Source organism: Saccopteryx bilineata, chromosome 4 (genome assembly GCF_036850765.1).
Source record: "Saccopteryx bilineata isolate mSacBil1 chromosome 4, mSacBil1_pri_phased_curated, whole genome shotgun sequence".
NCBI lineage: Eukaryota > Metazoa > Chordata > Mammalia > Chiroptera > Emballonuridae > Saccopteryx > Saccopteryx bilineata.
In genome coordinates this window covers 36849431-36870903 of record NC_089493.1, presented here as the reverse complement: position 1 = coordinate 36870903, position 21473 = coordinate 36849431, and the positions used below count along the sequence as shown (strand labels likewise).

Below are 21473 nucleotides of genomic sequence, written 5' to 3'. Positions count from 1 at the left end.
GTCATCTGCTCAATACTGAAAAGAACGTTAGGAAAAACCTTGCCAGGGGCTCATTATCCTGCACAATAAGCCTTTTAATTATTTATCAAAGGGGTAACAAAAATTATTTTGCATATCATAAATATGAAGTCTTTATCTGGGTCTCAAGTGTGAAACTACATTTAAATAAGAAATATTTTTGCAATTTTTATTTCAAAAGAATTCAAGAGAAGCAAATGGGCTATCAGGTTGAATTTACAGAGATGACCCCTCTATATCTTTAAACAGTCCTCAGAGAGTCCTCAGTTAAGACCTGTGAAAGATCTACCAAAATTAGCTTTGAGGACTTGGCAGTTGAATGAGGATTTCATGTTCTTGTTTGCATCTTTTTTCTTTTTTTTTTTAGGAAGCCCTATTAATTTTTAATGCTAAAAGTCTGGCCAAGTATTTGAAAGCTGTTGAAGAACTGAAAAATAATGTAACTGAGGATGTAAAGCTGTCTTTGGAAGAAAAGAGTAGAGATGTCTGTGCCAAGTGGGAGGTAAGAACATGCGTCTGTATCCAGGGCTTCTGCTGATACATCTGACCGTGAACCTGCTTGTCGTCGAACCCGTCCTTGTTGTCCCGCGTTAACTCCGCATCACAGAGGGCTGATCCCTGCAGGCTGCGGTTCTCAGGTCCTGTGGCAGCTGGCTTCTTGTCTGTGTTCAGCCATCAGCCACACTGGAGATTAGAAGGAGATTGGTGGGGGCAAAACAGGAGAGCCCATAGGCTTTCTTGTCCTCTCTTTCTTGGACAGTGTCTCTGGCAGCTGTGTCTCCCCCTGGCTGCAAGTTCCATGGTTCTAGCCTCTGGTTCCCTTCTGCCCAGACCCCAGTGAGCTTCCAGCCCAGCCGTGCTGGCAGCCTTCTGCGGATGCTAACGTCCGATTTCCTCCCTGTCCCCTCTGGCTCTCATCGCTGTGAAATCAATCCCCAGCATGTGATTCCAAGTTAAATATTTAGTGTTTTCTGGTTTCCTGGTTGGACCCTGACTGAGACAACATACTGACACAGAAGTTCATAGCAAAACAGGTATAATAAGCTTTGGTGGCAGACAGACTTGGATCCAGCAGCTGTGACCCTGAAAAGTTGCTTAATCTCTAGGAACTTCACTGACAAAATGGGAATAACCCAACCAACTTGGTAGGATTTTGCAAGGATTTATGTAAAGCACCCTCAACAGAGATTGTGCTAAAAAAAATGGTATTTAATATTGAGTATTTTTTTGTGTGCATGTATGCATGAATATATGGAGAGAGAGAATAAAGTAATATAATTGAATATCTACTATTAAAGGTCCTCTTAAAACACATTTAAAAATAAACCTTATGTTAGAACAATTTTATACTTTTGGAATTATAACAAAGATAGCAGAAACAGTTCTAGTATACCCATACCTAGTTTTTCCAAATATTCACATCTTACATTAATATAGTACCTTTGTCACTACAAATGGACTAATATTGATACCTTATTTATTTATTTATTTTATTAAGTGAGAGGTGGGGAGGCCGAGATAAACTCCTGCATGCACCCTAACCAGGATCCACCTGGCAAACCCCCTATCAGGTGATGCTCTGCCCATCTTGGCTGCTGCTCCATTGCTCAGCAACAGAGCTATTTTAGCGCCTGAGGTGAGGCCATGGAGCCATCCTCAGTTCCTGAGGTCAGCTTTGCTCAAACCATTCAAGCCATGGCTGTAGGAGGAGAAGAGACAGAGATAAGGGGTGGGGGTGGGGTGGTTGGAAAGCAGATGGTCACTTTTCCTGTGTGCCCTGACCAGGAATCGAACCTGGGATTTCCACATGCCAGGCTGACACTCTACCACTGAGCCAACCGGCCAGGGCCATATTGATACCATATTAACTAAGTTTATACTTTATTCATATTTCAAGTTTTTCCCTAATGTGCCTTTTTTTTGACAAAGAAAGAGAGGGGGGCGGGACAGATAAGGACAGATAGACAGGAAGGGAGAGAGATGAGAAGCATTAATTCTTCGTTGCAGTTCCTTAGTTGTTCAGTGATTGCTTTCTCATATGTGCCTTGACTGGGGGGCTACAGCAGAGCGAGTGACCCCTTAAGCCAGCGACCTTGGGCTCAAGCCAGCTATCATGGGGTCACGTCTATGATTCCACGTTCAAGCCAGTGGCCCCGTGCTCAAGCTGGTGAGCCTCCACTCAAGCTGGATGAGCCCGTGCTCAAGCCTGCGACATTGGGGTTTTGAACCTGGATCCTCTGTTTCCCAGTCCCGACGCTCTATCCACTGCGCCACTGCCTGGTCAGGCCCTATTGTGCTTTTTAATCTGCTTCAGAATCCCATCCAGGATACACATTACAGCATCTTGTTATTTCTACACGGGCTCAGATGTGTTTTTGTTTAAATTTATCGATTGATTTTAAAGAGACAAAGAAAGGAGGGAGTGGGGGGAGGAGGAAACCTTCATTTGTTGTTCCACTTAGTTATGCATTGATTGGTTGCCATGACTGGGGATCAAAGCCACAACCTTGTGTTTTGGGACAATGCTCTATCCGACTAAGCTAACTGGCCAGGGCTTCAGATGTATTTTATATATACAGCTCACAAAAATTAGGGATTATTTCAAAATGAGTATGAAGCAATAAAATATCCCCTAATTTTTGTGAGCTGTGTATATTTTTCTCCCAGTCTGCAGCTTGTCTTTTTAATTCTTAACAGTGTCTCTCCCAACTAAAACACACTTTTAGTTGTTAGTAAGAAAGAAAATAAAAGATGGGTCTGGTATATTTTAAAACATCCTCCCCAAAGACACAAGTATGAATGAGAATTTCATAAGCGCTATTTCTATTCTTTGTTACTACAAGTATTTGTATTGTGTTTTTAATGAAAACCTTTTCAATACATTTTGTTTCCATGGTTAATGTGTGTCTGTTTGTTTACAGTCTCTTCATCACGAACTGTCTTTGTATATTCAGCAACTAAAAATAGACATTGAAAAAGGAAAAATCAGTGACAATATTTCAAGACTTGAAAAACAAATAAATAAAGAAAAGAAACTGATTCGCAGAGGAAGGACCAAGGGGCTCCTCAAAGAACATGAGGTAAACCACCTGCTCTTCACTTACGTTTTGTCATCATTTTGAGGTTTTTCTTAAAAGGGTTGTGTATGTCCTTGGCCTAGGATCACATCTGCTCTGAAGATGACTTCGGCCGTCCTGTTCCCTGGGGATCGTCCCTTATGCAGTTCAAGTTCAAACTAGAGCCTGCGATTCTTGTTTTTAGAAGTGAGAAAAATTTAACATTCAGTTAACGGTCCATAACTTCCTTTGATATGTTTCAGTGACTCCTGTCCTTGAGAGTCTAGTTACAAACCTGTCACCCAGGGCTGAAATACCTACAGTGGCTTTGCTGGAGATACAGTGTCCTCAGAAAGTCAGCTTGTGTGAAAGACGCCAAATCAGAATAGAAAGCAGCTGGGGCACATCGAATCCCCTTTCGATCCCCATCCTATTGGACTGCTTCTGTGTATTTGACAGTACTGGCCCTTCTTTTTTTTTCCCCTTAAGATTTTATTTATTGATTTTTAGGGAGAGGAGAGGGAGAGAGAAGGTGGGGGGAGCGGGAAGCATCAACTTGCAGTAGTTGCTTCTCATATGTGCCTTGACCGGGCAAGCCTGGGGTTTTGAACCGGCGACCTCAGCATTCCAGGTTGATGCTTTAGCCACTGTGCCACCACAGGTCAGGCAGTATTGACCCTTCTTTTTACTTCCTTTGAAATTTTCTCCTGCCGTGGCTCTCCTAATGTCAGTCTCTCTTGCTTTTTCTTCTTTTCTTTTATTGGGGTGGGGATAAGGGTGCTGCTTTTTTATTGTACTTTGCAGATTTCCCTTTTTTATTGTGTTATTTTAATGTTTCGTTTCGGGAGTCTGTTTTTGGCTCGTTTCATGACTGCTAGGTGATTTTATGCACTCCGGGGTTTGAGCTGCCCTCCGTGCAATGATGGCGCCTGAATCTTTCTCTGTAGCTGAGTGCTCTCCCCTGAGCTCCCGGTTCTGTTTCTAACGGAGATGCCGCCAGTGCTCTTTAGAGACCTCACATTCAGCAGGTGCGAACACAGACCAGTGTTTTCTCCCAAACGGGCCTTCCCCTTCTCTGTCCTGGTGAGAAAGGACTGCTGTCTCAGCACCTCCTTCCCTCCTTCCCCTTCCCTCCCACGCAGCCTGGATGGAGTCGGTTGCCAGTCCCATCTGGTGCTTTTCAGAACAGCTGCTGTTTTTCCTTCCTTTCTGGTGGCCGGCCTTATTTTCTTCCCTTTGCCGGCCTTATTTTCTCAGCATGATGAGTTTGCATTATCTTCCAAACTCGTCACCAGAGTGATCCCTTTGAACCGCTGATCTTGTGTCACTGGCTCACTGTTACTCCCAAGACATCCCAAACTCCTTAGGAGGCCATTCGAGCCCTTCACCGTCTGGCCCCTAGACATGCCTTCAGCATCTCTTTTTCCGCGTCATGTGCTCCAGCCTCACTGGACTGCTGGCCTTTCAGAACATCTGGGGTTCTGAGACGCCTTTCCTGCTCTGGCTCGGAGCCCTCTCTTCCTGCAACTGCACGACTCCTCCTTCTCTCCGCATGGAGCTCAGATGGTTCCCTCATGAACTAGGCTTTCTCTGACTCCTTAAGACAGATGGTGGCTCTGTCCTATCACTTGTCACGCTATAGGCTCACTATTTGTGTGCCTACTGTAGGGGAGGAAGACGTTTTCCTCGAAGTCCCTGGCTGGGTCTGAAAATTAAACTGACAAGGGTTAACAAAGAGGAGAGTATACACGTTCTATTGAGGTTTTCCATGCACGGGGGAGCCTTCACAGGTGCTTGAAGATTGAAAGAGGTGACCAGAGCAGGAATCATTGGTATCTTTTAGACAAAGAAACAATACATTTGTGAAGAATTGACAAGAGAAGAAGTTTGGGCTGGGGCTGGTAAATGGTGGAGAAGTCAACTGGGGGAGATAAACGTTAGTTTAACAAGGTTTGTTTGCAGATTCCTCTGGGGCCATGTCTGGCCTGAGAAGTGTTTCTTCCCAGTAAAAGGAGACTTTATTTCACCTCTTTAGGCAGAAAAGGGTGGAGCTTTCTCTGTATTTACTGCTTTTATTTTAAAAAAAATTTTATTCATTTTTTTTTTTTAAAGAGAGAGGAAGGAAGAGAGAAACATTAATTTGTTGTTCCACTGACTTATGCATTCACTGGTTGTTTCTTTCTTTTTTTTTTTTGTATTTTTCTGAAGCTGGAAACGGGGAGAGACAGTCACACAGACTCCCGCATGCACCCGACCGGGATCCACCCGACACGCCCACCAGGGGCAACGCTCTGCCCACCAGGGGGCGATGCTCTGCCTCTCCGGGGCGTCGCTCTGTTGTGACCAGAGCCACTCTAGCGCCTGGGGCAGAGGCCAAGGAGCCATCCCCAGCACCCGGGCCATCTTTGCTCCAATGGAGCCTTGGCTGCGGGAGGGGAAGAGAGAGACAGAGAGGAAGGAGAGGGGGAGGGGTGGAGAAGCAGATGGGCGCTTCTTCTGTGTGCCCTGGCCGGGAATCGAACCCGGGACTTCTGCACGCCAGGCCGACGCTCTACCACTGAGCCAACCAGCCAGGGCCCACTGGTTGTTAATTATATGTGCCCTGGCCAGGAATTGAACCTGCAACCTTGGTATATCGGAACGATGCTTTAACAAGCTGACCTACCCAGCCAGGGCCTGCATTTACTGCTTCTTAATAGCCTTCAGCTCAAAATAATTTTTATGTCATGTCAGAGAGGCATATTTTGGGGTGACATATCCTGGTCTCCTCAAGAGGGACAGTGGCACACGTCCCTTCCGGGCTGACTGCCTCATCTTTGTTCCTCCGTGCCCGTCACCACCTCGGGCACACAGTGGTCGGGCTTACAGAAGATTTAGATGTTAAAGTCAGACACATCTGTTAGTGTCTAATCCTCATGGACTAATTATATGAACTCACTGGAAACACATTTGCTGCTTTATTTCCTCCGTTAGGCCTGCTTTTCTGAGGAAGGCGGCCTGCACCAGCTTGATCACCACGTGGATGTCCTACGGGAGCTGTGTGAGGAGCTAACTTCACGGGAGAGTCAGCAGGAACTGAGGGGCGTGCTCAGAGATTATGAACAAAAGATTGAAAGACTTCGCAGAAGTGCTTCCGAGATTCGCACAACGTTGCAACCCATGGGGGGAGGCACATCGAAAAACAAGTCAGTGCTTCATAAGAACAACTACGTATTATTAATAACACCGAGTATTTTTATGCATTCTCTTTTAGGCTTCATTTTTCTCCCTGTATTTCAATTTGCAATTGTGATTCCTTCCTAGGGGAACCATGAACACATCTGAGAATGGAGGAAGGAATGCCCACAGTGAGGTGCCATCTACAAACTCAAATAAGCAGCCGTCAGCTGGAAAGGTGTTAAATGTGGATAATGTATTTTAGAAGTAAACTCTTATATTAAGTGATGGTTTTAATTATCTGATACGTAGTTTTCTTCAGCTGAGAATTCCCACTTAGGTGATGCAAGGAAGATTGTTTTTCAAAGAATTAGAATGAAACAAATTTAACTTAATCTTCTGTTTAGGGTACAAATAGTTCTTTAAAAATAAAAAAGAGACCATTATGAATACACATTTGAAATGTTACGAATACAATGGTAATGTGCACATTACTAAGAGGGTGTAAGAGGTTGAGTTTAATCTGTGCAGATGCCTCAGCATCGTTGAGATGGGCTAGTTCATTTGTCATTTGTCTTTTTCCTCATTGTAATATCTTTTACTTTCCTTGGGAATGGAGTTTTCATTTAGAATCTAGGTAAGTGGGCATTTACTGTACATCACAGCAAGAAGGTGTGAGGAAGGAGCAAGATATAAATATATTTGTTTTAAGAGGTCTTTCTACATGCTCGACTTCTATCTACTTTAAACTATGCCTATGTGGTCATAGTCAGAAAGAGCATTTTGGGGTTGGGAGACCTCCTCTCTTGTGGTGACATACCAAGTAGAAGGTGAGACTTAGCCTAATAAATCTTCCCTGTCCTGTGGGAAGCCCTTTCTTGAGCTGAGAAACCTCAAATCAATTGTATTATCTCCTGGTTTGGGGTATACAGAATCAGTGATAGACTTTTGTATCATAAAGTGTTTATGTTTTCCAGACAATTAAGTGTATTGAAGATACTGTGTATACTATTTTGCATATTTGTTTAGGCAGTCGAATCGATGAAGAATTTGAGTCTGGAATCTGAGTTAAAGCCTCAACAGGAAGAAAGCATGGAGAAGTATGAAGAGGATCACAATACAGCTGTGAACAGTTTACTAGAGAGGTAAACCCTTTTGAACAACTGCAGAGACCACCAAAAATCTTTCATCAAGGCAAACATATTATCCTTTAGTCATAATTTTTACATGTGGTCCGGTAATTTACACAGAAATTCCCTGAGATTTTCTCATGTATAATTGACAGCAATTAAAATTCTAATTTTTAAAATTAAATAATGTCACATTTAATTTTTCCTAGCTATGACACACACAGAAAAACTCTGGAACTACACCTGCAAGACAACAAATTTAGGATTACTTCTGATTTCCCCAGTGACCGGGAAAGGAGTAGTACTTGTCTGCAGGATAAACTGACAGACCTAAAGGTAATTACTGAAAATATTATTAGAGTTTATCTTTTATTAGAAAATAATACTAATGTAAGCATAGACTTCACTATTTTTGTTGAGATCCCATATGCTAGATGTTTCCTAAGAGCTTTGTTGGATTGGATTTCTAATGTCACTCAATTCCAGAAAGTGATTTGCATCCAAACATCAAACCCAGGAAAGACTTTGGCATCCTAATGTGTTGCTCAGGCCCTAATTTGATACTCTAGTCAGGGGTCCCCAAACTTTTTACACAGGGGGCCAGTTCACTGTCCCTCAGACCGTTGGAGGGCCGCCACATACAGTGCTCCTCTCACTGACCACCAATGAAAGAGATGCCCCTTCTGGAAGTGTGGCGGGGGGGGGGGGGGGGGGGGCCGGATAAATGGCCTCAGGGGCCGCATGTGGCCTGTGGGCTGTAGTTTGGGGATGCCTGCATCTAGATAATGTGGCTTGCAAAATTTTGGATTGTGTTTGGGATGGGAATGAGTGTTGCAGATATATAAGGTCTACCGGAAAGTTCTGTCCATTTTTGGACTAAAAATACAAATTTTTCTTACTGTCAATAAACTTTATTAAATAATATAATTGCCATTATTATTAATGATTTCTTGCCAGCATGAGGGCAATTTGTATATCCCATTTTTGAAAAATGTTTTCTCTTTTGATGCGAAAATTGAACCAGTGCTTGTTTGATATCTTCTTTATTTTTGAATTTTTTGCCCTTCAAAAAATTTTGTAAGGACAAAAACAAGTGATAATCGAAGGGTGCTAAGTCCGGGGAATATGGTGGATGCGACAGACATGCTTCTGTAGCATTTCTTCCTTGTTGAAATTCGTAAAAATATCAGTGGCGTAAATGAACTTTATCAGTAGCTATGGGTACACTATCGGTTCACACATAAGACTAACGTGAATCAATTTGTTTTATTAATTTGCTACGTCAGTATGTATACATTAAGTGATAAAAATAGAGAGGCACACATGCGCCAAATAAACATGTGCTTACATATTGAAACTTGTTGTGATAGAAACGGACAGAACTTTCCGGTAGACCTTATACTAGTCAAAACAATGTGTTTGAAGGCAATTTCAACCAACAGTGTTTCTAGGTTGCTCTAAAATTAACAATACATGAAAAACCAGTGACTTGAAATATTTGTTTCAGTTGTTCATCATCTTAACCAAACTCATAATATCTGTCAGATGTTGGACAAATAAGAATGGGGAGGCAGTGGAGGAAGTTTTCACTCTAACTTCACAATTTTCAAGCATTTTCATCTCATGTCACAAACTACTTACTAAAATCCTTTGGCACACCAAAAAATATATTTTTTGCTGAGCTGACCAAAGAAATAGTTATAATTTTGACTCATTCACACTAGACGGTTATTGCTGTGTTGGCTGTCATTTTTTTTTTTTTTTTTGGACAATGTAAGGGACAAGAGGCCAGTGCCCCTGACTAAGTACTCAGGTATTGCATGTTTTAAAAATTCTGGTGGCACACTGGTTGAGAATCGCTGCTCTAAGTGATGGATGATCTTCCTGGGAGCCTTCAGGAGAAGTAGTGCATTTGACTTAAGAGCAACTGAAAAACTGTCTAGTGGTGGGCACATCAATTGTAAACTCTACAAATAAATACTGTATCTTCCTTATTTTGAAGATGATCTGTGCCTTGCAGTGCAATATTTATTGTAGGCTTGGATGTACATTAGAGTGAACCATCACAGAAAACCCATCAGGGAGAGAAAGGGCCATGGCGGCTCCTACACTGCCCTCCCACATTTTCTAGTTTCTTCATTTTATGACGCCAGTTCCTGAGTCACACTCCACCCACATTCTACTGACTGGCTCCTCTCTGATTTCCACCTGAATAAGCAAAATTCACATGTTAAAAACCTCTGCTGTTCAAGTGATGGATTTAGCATGTTTTCAATGCAATTACGAAACTGTCTTGAGACCTTACTGAATAATGAGTTGTGTAGAAAACCTATACTAATCCTTGGGGAAAGTGAAGAACAAATTATACTGGTAAGTACAAAATAAACTGTAGTAATGCCTTTTTGTAAAAAAAAAAAAAAAAGACTCAAGGCACTGAAACAGTATAGAATTTTTAGTATTTAATTATAAATCATAAATTAATTTTGTTCACTTTTTGTTAGAAATTGTTTTGTTTTACTCCAATTTTCTTTTAGTTTAGGAAGAAATGAAGATTTATTATCTAGAAGAGATAGAATGTCTGTTCTTACAACTGTATGTGTCTTTCTGAATTGTATTCTATGCACCTATCTTAGGAAAAGGGAATTTAGATTTGAGTGAAAAGCATATTATCTACTGCCTTGGTTTCGTTAAAATATGTGTGTCTGACAGCACAGTTAATGCCATTGTTCCCTGACAGATACTTTACTTGGAAAATATTTTTTAAATTAATTTTTTATGTGAAACTTTGTATCCACAGCTGGTAGCTGTCTGATTTTGTAAAAACAAAATAATTGTGCCTGTTAACCCATAGTTGATCAATAAATCTGTGTTTCAGGTTTTAAAAAGTGAAACTGATGCTTGCTGGAAAGAATTTGAAATCACTTCATTGCAATTAGAAGAGCTTGAGAGTGACCTAGAGAAGCCTTCTATACTAACAGCAAGGGACCGATTAAAGGGGAGAGAAAGGGAGTTTCAGATGGCTCTTAACACCAGGTATAATTCTAAGATCTGTTCATGATGAATATACTAAGGTTTTCAATGCCCTTTTCAGCTAGGCTAGTACTCTACATACCAGTATGTTATTTTCTTTTAGTTGTCACAACAGCCATAAGAGAGGCTGCCATTATGACTGCCATTTTACTAGTGAGCAGACTGACAGAGAGGCTAAATAACCTAACCAAGCCACCCCACTGGCCAGAGATCTAAGTGGAATTTAAAGTCTGTTGAGTTCTAAAGGTCATGCTCCTTCCCTTGGCATGAATGGGGCCATGTTGCATAACTTCTCGGTGTTGGGTTTCCTTATTTCTATAACGGGAGTGTTGTAATTATCACAAACATAGGATATATATCCCCACTACATATCCCTGTCTTACAGTGGAGAAAACTGAGGCTCAGTGTCTGTATGTTAACTATCCAGGGTCACACATTTTAAGTTATTATTAGCAGAGCCTCTTTTTGGAACTCTTATATTTCCACTAATAAAATAATTAGTATTCATAATGAGGTTTCTTTATCCTCAAGGCAGTGTTAAATTACACTCAGTAATTTGTGTTTTCCACTTAATGTGGGATTTATTAAACTCCTAAGAATACCTGTATAGGAAACAAGTCATACTTTAGCATTTTAGATCACTGGGTTTGGATTTTAACGTGACAATCTTTACCTATCATTGTATTTTTATTGGACTGTTATTTCCTATTCTTGGTTAAGTAGTGGCATTAATGTGTTTTACAGAGTATCTTTCTGCTCTGTTTTCCCCTCACATCTGGTTTGTTTTCCACCTAGAATGGAGTCCTTGGAGACCGCGCTGCAGATTGTATTACCCGTGGAGAAGGAGTCGCTCCTTCTCTGTGGCTCAGACCTGCTCTTTCTCCATGAAGTGGCCATTCAAGACTTTCATCTCACCGATGCTGATTCCATTTATCAAAACCTGAAGGTAAGTATAAGTTCTCACAGTACATTTATAGGCTAATCAATTCCTCAGAGATATATACGTTTATGCATTTTTAATTATACATCAATAGTGTGTATTTAGAATATAAGCCATGACAGAAAAATCTTCAATAATTTAGACATTTATTTCTCAACTTTTTGATTCCTTTCAAATTTGGAAGTAGGTATTGTGGAGTAAATATCAAGATATTTTCTTTGAATTCAGAATGAATGATTCCTTATGAATGCTTATTCAATGCCTGAAATCTTAAATATCATGCTAGACTTACATGGTTTTAAAGGTGTATTCCACATCCTACCATAAATAAAATAGTTGTTTTATGTTTCAGATTATAAACAGATGTCTCAACAGTTTAACCTCTTTCCATTAAAGCGACAGATTTGTACATTTGTTTCCTATTGGGGATTGAAACATCAGGAAGGGTGTCAGATGGTAAAGCATCTGGGTTCTCTGATCGTTTGTGATTAAAATGTCGAAACTGTCTGTCGTGGTTAAACTGAGAAGCAATTCTCCACATTAAATCTGGGTACATAATTTGAGGTTAGTTTCTGACGTGCAGTCTTTCTTTTTTCTACCTCAGGCTTTTCAGCTCTTCTTATTTTTATTTTAGGATATCCAAGATTCCATAGCAAAACAAATAGAAATATGTAACAGTTTCGAGCAGTCGGGCAACTTTGCATTAAAGGAATTGCACCCACTTGATCTACTCGCAACGCGGAATATTCTCCTGAAACACAGCTCACAACTTGAAGAGAGGAACCACAGGATCCAGAGGAGTAAAGATGCCCTCAGAGCTCTGGAGGAGTTTTTGACTTCTCTGAAAACAGCTGAAGTTCCTGCTGAGCTTGGTACAGACCTTTCAGCCGCAGATACACAGGCAGTACCAGAAAATACTTTAACAGTAAAAAATAAAGGGGGAGAAATTTATCTGATGAAAGATAAGGCCAGACATTTGGATAAACGTTTGAAGACGCTTGATATAAGCTTTAAAGACACTGGATGGGGTGAAGACACGTCCTGTGAAAAACTTATTGATACTCTGTCCAAGCACTTATTTGAGACACGGGGCTACGGCGGACAGGAGGCACTTACTGAAGAAGAAAAATTAATAGATAATTGTACTTTCAAAAATACTGAACTCCTGAAAAATATTCTAGATGTGCATGATCAAATCAGTAAAGTTGGTCTTAAAGATCCGACTGCTCCAGCTGTGAAACAACGGTGAGTATCGTTTCTGTCCCTTTCCATCCAAGGTGACCCTTTTCTGGTTTTCATAATCTGTTAGATGAAACAGATACTTCCTGTTGTTCTATTTCTGTTCCATCCCCCTCTATTCAGTGTTCAGCACTTTGTAGACTTTCCGACAAGCTTCCTTCCTATTGATATTGTGCCTTTATAAAATGTTATATAATTCTTTTTCTTTAAAGTTTTCATTCTTGTGAACAAAGAAATAGTGAACTGAGTTATGGATAAAGTACATGAGTTGCTTTACAGTCTCTTTAGTGCTGTGTATTTATTATGGTGTTCTCTTGATGGGGAAGACCTGGAACACTACACACTTGATAATAAAGAAATAAGTGGTAGCAGATACACGTGCCTCACCTTGTCCCTACTGCTTCTTTTATTATTTGGGTTCATCCTTCCTCCCATCAGGATTAGGGTGGGGCCTGACCAGGTGGTGGTGCAGTGGATAGAGCTTCATCCTGGGATGCTGAGGTTTGAAACCCTGAGGTCGCTGGCTTGAGCACGGGCTCATCCAGTTTGGGTGCAGGGTTGCCGACTTGAGCGTGGGATCCCCCATGGTCTCTGGCTTGAAGCCCAAGGTCGCTGGCTTGAGCAAGGGGTCCAGTGGCTCGTCTGGTGCCCCCAGTCAAGGCACGTATGAGAAAGCAATCAATGAACCTAAGGTGCTGCAACCATGAGTTGACACTTCTCATTTCACTTCCTTCCTTTCTGTCTATCTGTCCCTGTCTGTCTGTCTCTCTCTCTCTCAAGGAAAAAAAAGGATCAGGGTGGGGACCGAGTGGGAGGATATGGGATTGAGGTAAGCTAAGGTTAGCATGGATTCTGGAGACTGACAGAATTGAGGTAAACTGAGGTTGGCAGCCTTCAGTGTGAGTGCTGCTGTTTTAGTTTGGCCTCTCGGTCCTGATAACGACAGTGCTGGGCAGAGTCACGTTTGTGGAGTGCCCTCCCCTACGTGAGTCCTCCACTTTCTGTCCCGTCTGCCCATCTCTCGTCCTTCAGGTTCGGTGCTCTCTTGAGGCTCTGTAGCTGCTCAAGCTCTTTCCTCTGAAATTTCCCTGAGACCTCAGTCTCAGTGAGACTTCCATTCCTACAGTTCTTCAAGGTGTTGAACTAAGTACGGTACTAATTTAGTTATTATTTTATTGTTAACAGATTTTTATTATAGATTTAGATATAATCAGTATATAAATTAAATATTAATTCATGAATGAAAACTATACATTTGTAAATAATTGCTTTCACTTTTTTTTATTTTTTATTTTTTTATTTTTTGCTTTCACTTTTAATTTTGTTATTAGTACAACAAATATGTAGTGTGTGCCAGGCATTGTTTTAGGTACTGGGGATATAGGAGTTAACAAAATAGACAAAAATTCTTGCCCTTCATAGAGCTTATTATCTTGAGGGAGGGATAAGATATTCTGTATGTTTGTGCTAAAAACTATGGAGATAGATTAAGCAAAGAAGGACCAAGGGGGCCTGACCAGGCCGTGGCACAGTAGATAGAGCGTTGGACTGGAACACAGAGGACCCAGGTTTGAAACCCCGAGGTCGCCGGCTTCAGTGCGGGCTCAACTGGCTTGTGCACAGGCTCACCAGTGTGAGTGCGGGGTTGCTGACTTGAGTGTGGGGTCATAGACATGACCCCATGGTCACTGGCTTGAGCCCAAAGGTCGCTGGCTTGAAGCCCAAGGTCGCTGGTTCTGTTGCAGTCCCCCAGTCAAGGCACATACGAGAAAGCAATCAATGAACAACTAAGGAGCCACAACGAAGAATTGATGCCTCTCATCTCTCTCCCTTCCTGTCTGTCTGTCCCTCTCTCTGTCTTTCTCTCTGTTTCTGTCACACACAAAAGAAAAACCACAAAAAAAGGACAAGGGGATTGCAATTCAAATAGGGTCATTAGGAGTAGTTTTACTAAAAAGGTGACCTTTGAGGAAATGAGATGAGGTGAGAGAGCTAGCCAAGCGGAAGAACACTCCGGGCTGAGGGAGCAGAGTACAGAGGCCAGGTGTGCGGCTGGACCTGCGTGTTTGAGGAGAGGCTAGCAGGTGAGAAGGTCCACAGTGAGGGGAAGAAGTATGAAAGGGGGTCAGAGAGGTAATGGGGGAAATCCGGCTTATGAAGGGACTTGAGGACCATGGGATTACTCTGACTTTTCCTTTGCATGGCATTGGGAAGTCATCGGAGGGTTCTGAGCAGAGGGAAATGATTTGGTTTGCACTGTAACAGGTTCTCTCTGCCTGATGTGTTGGGTATGGGAAATCAAAGGAAGACACAGAAAGTCTAATTTGACCCATTTCAGTACTCCAGGTGAGGGATGATGGTGGTGTGGACGAATGCTGAAATGGTGAAATGTGTTAAGATTCTGTATATATTTTGAAAGTAGAATCTACGAGATTTGTTGACACATTGGACACAGGGTGTAAAAAGAAAGATTGGAGTTACCATTAACTGAGGTGAGAAGGATAGAAGTTTATCCGGCAGTAAATGAAAGATCAGGCATACTCAATTTTAGAAAAGATAGGTTCAAAATACGTGTTTGACTTTCAAGTATGGATATCAGTAAGACTCTTAAAAATTGGTGGCATCAGGAGTTGGGAGAAGTCTGGGTTAGAGGTAAACATTGGAGAGTTATTAGCATTTTGGAATGCTATTTAAAGACACGAGTAAGGGAATGAGTTTACATAGACAAGAGATCAGTGTTGTACATTGTTGTGGGGGTGGGGGGGTGGGACATAAGGAGGAACAAGCCAGAGATACTGAGGAGGGGTCAGTGTAGTAGAAGGAAAATTAAGAGAATTCTGGGAGGCTTTTAGCAAAGAGGGTATAAGCAACTGTGTCAAATGTTGCTGACTAGTGAAGGAAGTGGATTCAAGAGAAATCGGAAAAGAGGAAGTGGAGACAGTGAGTATCTCATAAAGCAGTTTAGACCTAGATGAGTGGAGTTAATCCCTCCAGGACTTCTTTGCACATTATCACCTCAGCTCAGTGACTCTTTGTTAATATGGAAGAGCTCTTGTCCCAGGGTAGAAATACAGGTTTTCCTTTCCCCTGTTGGCTGCTCCGCTCTCCTTCGGAGCCTTGTAGTACTCTTCCATTTACCTCTGTGCTTCTCTCCACACCGTGCTGTCTTTCTCACTCATTTAAACACACACTCTTTTCTATCACATGCATACATACGCCCTTTACAGGTGTGCTCATCACAGAAAATATTACTGTCTGATTTTGTATATGTATTTTAATAAAACACCAACTCAGTGTTATAGAAGTACGAAGAGCCTCCTGAACTCTGTGATAGCAGTGTGTAATTTTTGTTTTCCCAAACCCCGTGAGGACAAATTAAAGTTGGTGTGCTCCCCTAATTGCCCGTATTTGTAATGAGTCTAATTGGCTAATAATGATTGGCTTTCAATCCTTTTCCCTTTCATAATCAAGGAAAAAGTCATTAATCAGGCTGGACAAGGACCTAGATGACTATGAAGAAGAAAAGAAACGTTTGCTAGCAATGGCGAACGCTCTTCCACAATGCGAAGACGGCAGAGAGAAAGCCCTGAATCAGCAGTGCCGGAACACCGCCCTCCTGTGGGAGAACACAAAAGCGGCCGTCACGGAAAGGTAAGGAGAAGCATCCCTTCCAAATCTGAAAAACAAGATCCTCTTTTTGAAATGTGTGTGATTAAAACACATTCCCATGGGCCTAATGAAGGGGCAAACAGGAGTATCACCCTGGAAACTCACTCGGCCATGTCTGGGTAGAGCTGGAGTCACAGGCACTGCGGCTTGAATGAATTTAAGAGGTTTTCTAGGAAGGGTAACAAGCACGCAGTAGGTTAATCACCCCGCCTGCATTTGTTTTCTATTGCTACTGTAACCCATTACCATAAATTTGGTGGCTTTAAAGTCTCACAAACTTATATTACAGTCTGGAGGTCAGAAATCTGCAATGCAAGCTTCGTTTCTTTCTGGAGTCGATTAGGAGAGAATCCGTCTCCTTGCCTCTTTTGTCATTTGGAGGCCGCCTACTACATTCCTGGGCCTGTGTCCCTTTCTTCCAGCTTTAAATCCAGCAGCTTGGCATCTTTTTTTTTTTTTTTTAACAGAGACAGAGAGAGAGTCAGAGAGAGGGACAGGTAGGGACAGACAGACAGGAATGGAGAGAGATGAGAAGCATCAATCATCAGTTTTTCGTTGTGACACCTTAGTTGTTCATTGATTGCTTTCTCATATGTGCCTTGACCGTAGGCCTTCAGCAGACCAAGTAACCACTTGCTCAAGCCAGTGACCTTGGGTCCAAGCTGGTGAACTTTGCTCAAACCAGATGAACCCGTGCTCAAGCTGGCGACCTCAGGGTCTCGAACCTGGGTCCTCCGCATTTCAGTCCGATTCTCTATCTACTGCGCCACCGTCTGGTCAGGCCAGCTTGGCATCTTTTAATCTCAGTCTCTTTCTCTCTGTCTCTCTCCCCCACCTCTACTTCTCTTGTCACACATTACCAGTATCTTGTCTGATTCTGACCCTCCTGTCTCCCTCTTGTAAGGACCCTTCTGATTATATTTTGCCCACTGAGATGATTCAGGACAGTGTCCCATTTTAAGACCCTTGACTTAATCATGTCTGCAGAGTTCCTTTTGCCATTTAAGCACATTTACAGGATCCAGGGATGAGCACATGGACATCTTTGGGGGTTCGGGGCATTATTCTGCCATACCATCGATGTACTCAAATGGCAGATGTTGCCTAACTTTGCCACCATCTTTCCTACAGGGCCTAGGCAAGGCCAGAAGTTTCAAGTGTGTGACAGCCATTACCTATCAGTCCCAGTTGGTAATTTTGCTGAACCTTTTCCCTCTGTGCCTTCTGCCCCTTACTCTCTGCCTGGGGCTGGGAGTGGTCGGGAGGACTGATTCCTAGGCCTGCAGTACTCAGGCCAAGGGTTCCAGGTGAGCTAGGAAGTGGGAATGACTAATAGGGTAGTAGAGGATGAGGAAAGAGGGAGGGCAGCATGGCCTTGACCATCCACTTCCCTCTTCAGCATGTGGTTGGGCAACTCCTCCAGGCACCCTCCTCTTTCCCTCCGGGCACCCTCCTCTTCCCCTCAGGGCACTCTCCCTCTTTCCCCTTGAAGCCCGGGGCAGATCAGTAAGCAGCTATTGCTGTTGTTAGTCCCTGGGCGCCTCAGCGCTCTGCTGATTTCCCTGAACTCTGCCATCAATGGTCCTTTCACCACAAACACTCCGCCTGAGTACACCTTCCCTCCAGAACCGAGGATACAGCAGTCCAGACAAAGCCTGTGTGTGATATTTGATCTGGCCCACCATTCAGTTTTACAAAGGAAGGAGTTGAGGTTCTGAGGCCTGCAGTAACTTATCTAAGGTCAGATGACTAATTAGTGTCCAGCCAGCTGTAACTAGAAACCAGGTGTCCTAACTGTCATGTCATCTCTACTATACTTTTTATTTTTTTTATAGTAAACTTAAATTTTTTTTAATTTATTGATTTTCACGAGAGAGAAAGGGAGTGGGGAAGAGAGAGAAGAATATCGATCTGTTCCCGTATGTGCCCTGCCGGGAGATCCAACCAGCAGCCTCTGCACTTCGGGACGATTCACTAACCTACCGAGCAATCCAGTCAGAGCTATACTATACTTTTGAAAAAAGGGCTAAATCTAGAATAAGTACACACAAACAACTGATGGCTTGCTGAATTAATATTAATATAATCTTCAAGAATAATTCTAGGCAGGCACAGTGCTGGTTAAGGATGAAATTGAGATACTGATTCCTTAATGTTATGAATCATATGTTTCTTTCTAGAGTGTTCTTTGGGAGACTTTTTTTTATTTTGATCAAGTGAAAACAACAATCCAGTGGTTATTTTTACCACCCACTTGCTAAATAAATATATGTGCCGTCCTCTTTAGGTTACATTGATATAACTATTATAAACCATGTCAAGAAGAAAAATCCTTGTCTAACTTATTAGTCATGATTGTAGGATAGTTAAAAAGAGGAAGAATGGCTTTGCTACTTTCAGACATTTAGCTGTCTTACCTGTTTTCCTTTTGTATAGCCTTGACCAATGTGAAAGAGTTTTGGAGCTCTTAAAACAATATCAGAATTTGAAAAGTGTCCTGACAACCTTGATTCAGAAAGAAGAGAGCGTCATCTCCCTGCAAGCCTCGTACATGGGAAGAGACAACCTGAAGAAAAGGAGAGCAGAGGTGAGTCAGGTTCCAGAGGGGTCTCCATGCGGCCTTGGTCATGAGCCCGCCGGTAAAGCGGAAATTATAAACAGAAACACTTGCAACCCTTGGTTTAAAAAGAAGTTCCTAGTGACTCTGTTTTACCAAAGATCTAAGAATTTATTGAATATATCAGCGGAGCTTGGAAAAAAATTCAACCTCCAAGGTCCCAAATTGATACTGTGTCGCTTCAGTTTGGGTTTGGATACTGGTATGTGGTCCTGTTGAAGTTTGGGGGTCACCCCCGCTGCTAGCTCTGTACGGTGGTAACAGTCTGTTGTGCTCACTGACCTTCTACCTCTAAGGGACCTGAGACTTCACTGCAATCTTGAGAGAGTGAAGAGAGTAGGGAAATCCCCTCTGTCATTAGTGGACAAAGGAAAAAAAATATTTTTATTTGCTTTCTTTTTTTATTTTTTTTATATATTTTTTTATTTTTCCGAAGTTAGACTCCTGCCTGTGCCTGACCGGGACCCACCAGGCATTCCCACCAGGGGGCGATGCTCTGCCCATCTGGGGCGTTGCTCTTTTGCTGCTATAAGCATTCTAGTGCCTGAGGCGGAGGCTGTGGAGCCGTCCTCAATGCCTGGGCCAACTTTGCTTCAATGGAGCCTTGGCTGCAGGAGGGGAAGAGAGAGACAGAGAGGAAGGAGAGGGGGAAGGGGGTAGAGAAGCAGATGGACACTTCTCCTGTGTGCCCTGACTGGGAATCAAACCTGGAACTTCCATAGGCCGGGCCGACGCTCTACCACTGACCCAACCAGCCAGGGCCTTTATTTGCTTTCTTAAAAGTGCGTGCATTGATCTTTAGGTTGTTCTATAGCCTCACCAATCACAAGTTTATAATCTAAGAAGAATAACATTTTTGGACACTAGGTGTCATTATTCTCTATGATTTTATGTGATTCTCAATCAGAATGGCAGAAAAGGAGAGAACTAGAAAAGACTACACTACACTGTATGTATGTTCACCAGGACATTGCTTTTCCGGGTGGTTTTATGAGCTCTATGCTCAAGTGCTGTCCAAGTGTCATAAGCATGTGTGGAACTTAGTCTACTTGACTCAGCTGTTGTTAAAAAGCAATTTTATTAAACTCCCCAGTTGCTGAGAGTAACATCAATAGAAGCCTACATAGACCAGGTTCTTACAGACAATTTATTCTTTATCTGGAACTCCTGTCCCTGAAGCTGAAGTAATACTCAGGTTACAGACACGTGAGCCACGTAGCCACAGACTAGGAATAGCCCCTGTCAGGGACCCACTATCTCAGATCAGCTTCTTGAAGCTGACTAATCAGAGTCTTATTTAAATACACAGTATGTGACTGTGTAACTGGTTTCCTATTAGACTTAATTGAGGGACACCACCAGGACCGTGAACGAGTCAGTCAGTTGGGGATGCTCAGATGCGACCTGACTGGTTCCATCCAGCAGAGGCGGCTTCTGGGTTTGGCGGTCGCAGGGTCTGGGAAGATTCTGTCCTCATTCCAGTGGATGTAAGGAACTGTGGTTCCCCTGGTTCTCGGAGAATCCGACAGGATGTACCGTACAAGATCCCCTCAACCTGTGTCGCGGTTCACACAGCTGCTCTTCTGTGCCCCTGATAGCGCTGTCCCAGCTGGTACTCTTATTTCGGAACCAAGGTCTGCGCCTTACCACAGACCTAAGTCCCTGCCGTGTGCACGCACAGACATTAGCCCCTCTTGCTTGGCCCCTGTTCCTGGTTCATGCTAATCCTCCTCAGCCCCCGAGTCCTACCTTTGTCCTGTTAAGTGGGATCCAGTTACCAGCAAAAAGCTATCTCTGTCCTATTTTGTAAGGTAACATAGGTAAAGCACCTAGCCGAGTGCCAGGGACTTACCCTCATACTGAGTGTCAGCCGTGATGGCCCACTCTGTGTGTGTGGTTGGGGAGCAAGCAGACTTTCCTCTACCCTCCAGGCATTTTTTCAGCTGGTCTAATAATCAAACAGACGTGAGACAGATTAGCAAGGGGAAATAATTAAATTTAATACATCTGTATGGGAACCCTGTATAAGGAGAGAATCAGCAACCCCACGTGCATTAGAGGTTCAAAGACAAAAAGCAAAATGGGTATATAGGACATTCTGAGCTAGGGGTGGGGTAAGGGGCCTGGGTGGGGGACTTCAACGGGTTGTTGCAGGATGATAAGCAGAGCAGATGTTCAGTTATTAGAAGTTTACGCTGCCCTATAGATATGTCAAAACGGAGTATCTCTCACAGTCTCTTTTTATGGGCACGGCCACTAATTCAGGTAGTCAGTGGGGGGTGGGGAAGAAGATTTTCTTGAGTCCCTCAGCTAAAGTTGACTAGCTTAAAACAATCCATAGGCCACAGAGGCACATCTTGGTGTGACTCATTCTAAACCCCCAGATGGTCTATCTGCAATTTTAAATGCTCCCTCTTCTCAGGAGGTTAAATACTCTCCCACCACCCATAACTGCATAACCAACCCCATAGCTGTAAACTGTATACGGTACTTCCTGGCCAGTAACACTTCCTTCCATCACCTTTGGGCGGGTGGCCCCTGTCCTGTGGGAATATCCCTTAGTGAAATCTAAGTCCAGGCGTTGGCCCTTCTGCCGTCACTAGAGCCTCTACGCTGTT

At 42.8% G+C, this 21473-nt stretch overlaps 1 protein-coding gene across 7 annotated transcripts in view; it reads left to right on the top strand.

Moving 5' to 3' along the window:
- SYNE2 (spectrin repeat containing nuclear envelope protein 2) overlaps positions 1–21473 on the top strand; it is a 351348-nt gene that overhangs the window by 139686 nt on the left and 190189 nt on the right. For all 7 annotated transcript variants that reach the window (XM_066272842.1, XM_066272840.1, XM_066272839.1 and 4 more), the window contains exons 22-32: positions 386–520; positions 2940–3098; positions 6048–6259; positions 6378–6468; positions 7260–7375; positions 7570–7696; positions 10236–10393; positions 11186–11336; positions 11965–12575; positions 16041–16220; positions 18675–18825. In XM_066272842.1, coding sequence (XP_066128939.1) covers positions 386–520; positions 2940–3098; positions 6048–6259; positions 6378–6468; positions 7260–7375; positions 7570–7696; positions 10236–10393; positions 11186–11336; positions 11965–12575; positions 16041–16220; positions 18675–18825 — 2091 coding nt within the window. The remainder of the gene's footprint in view (positions 1–385; positions 521–2939; positions 3099–6047; positions 6260–6377; positions 6469–7259; positions 7376–7569; positions 7697–10235; positions 10394–11185; positions 11337–11964; positions 12576–16040; positions 16221–18674; positions 18826–21473) is intronic.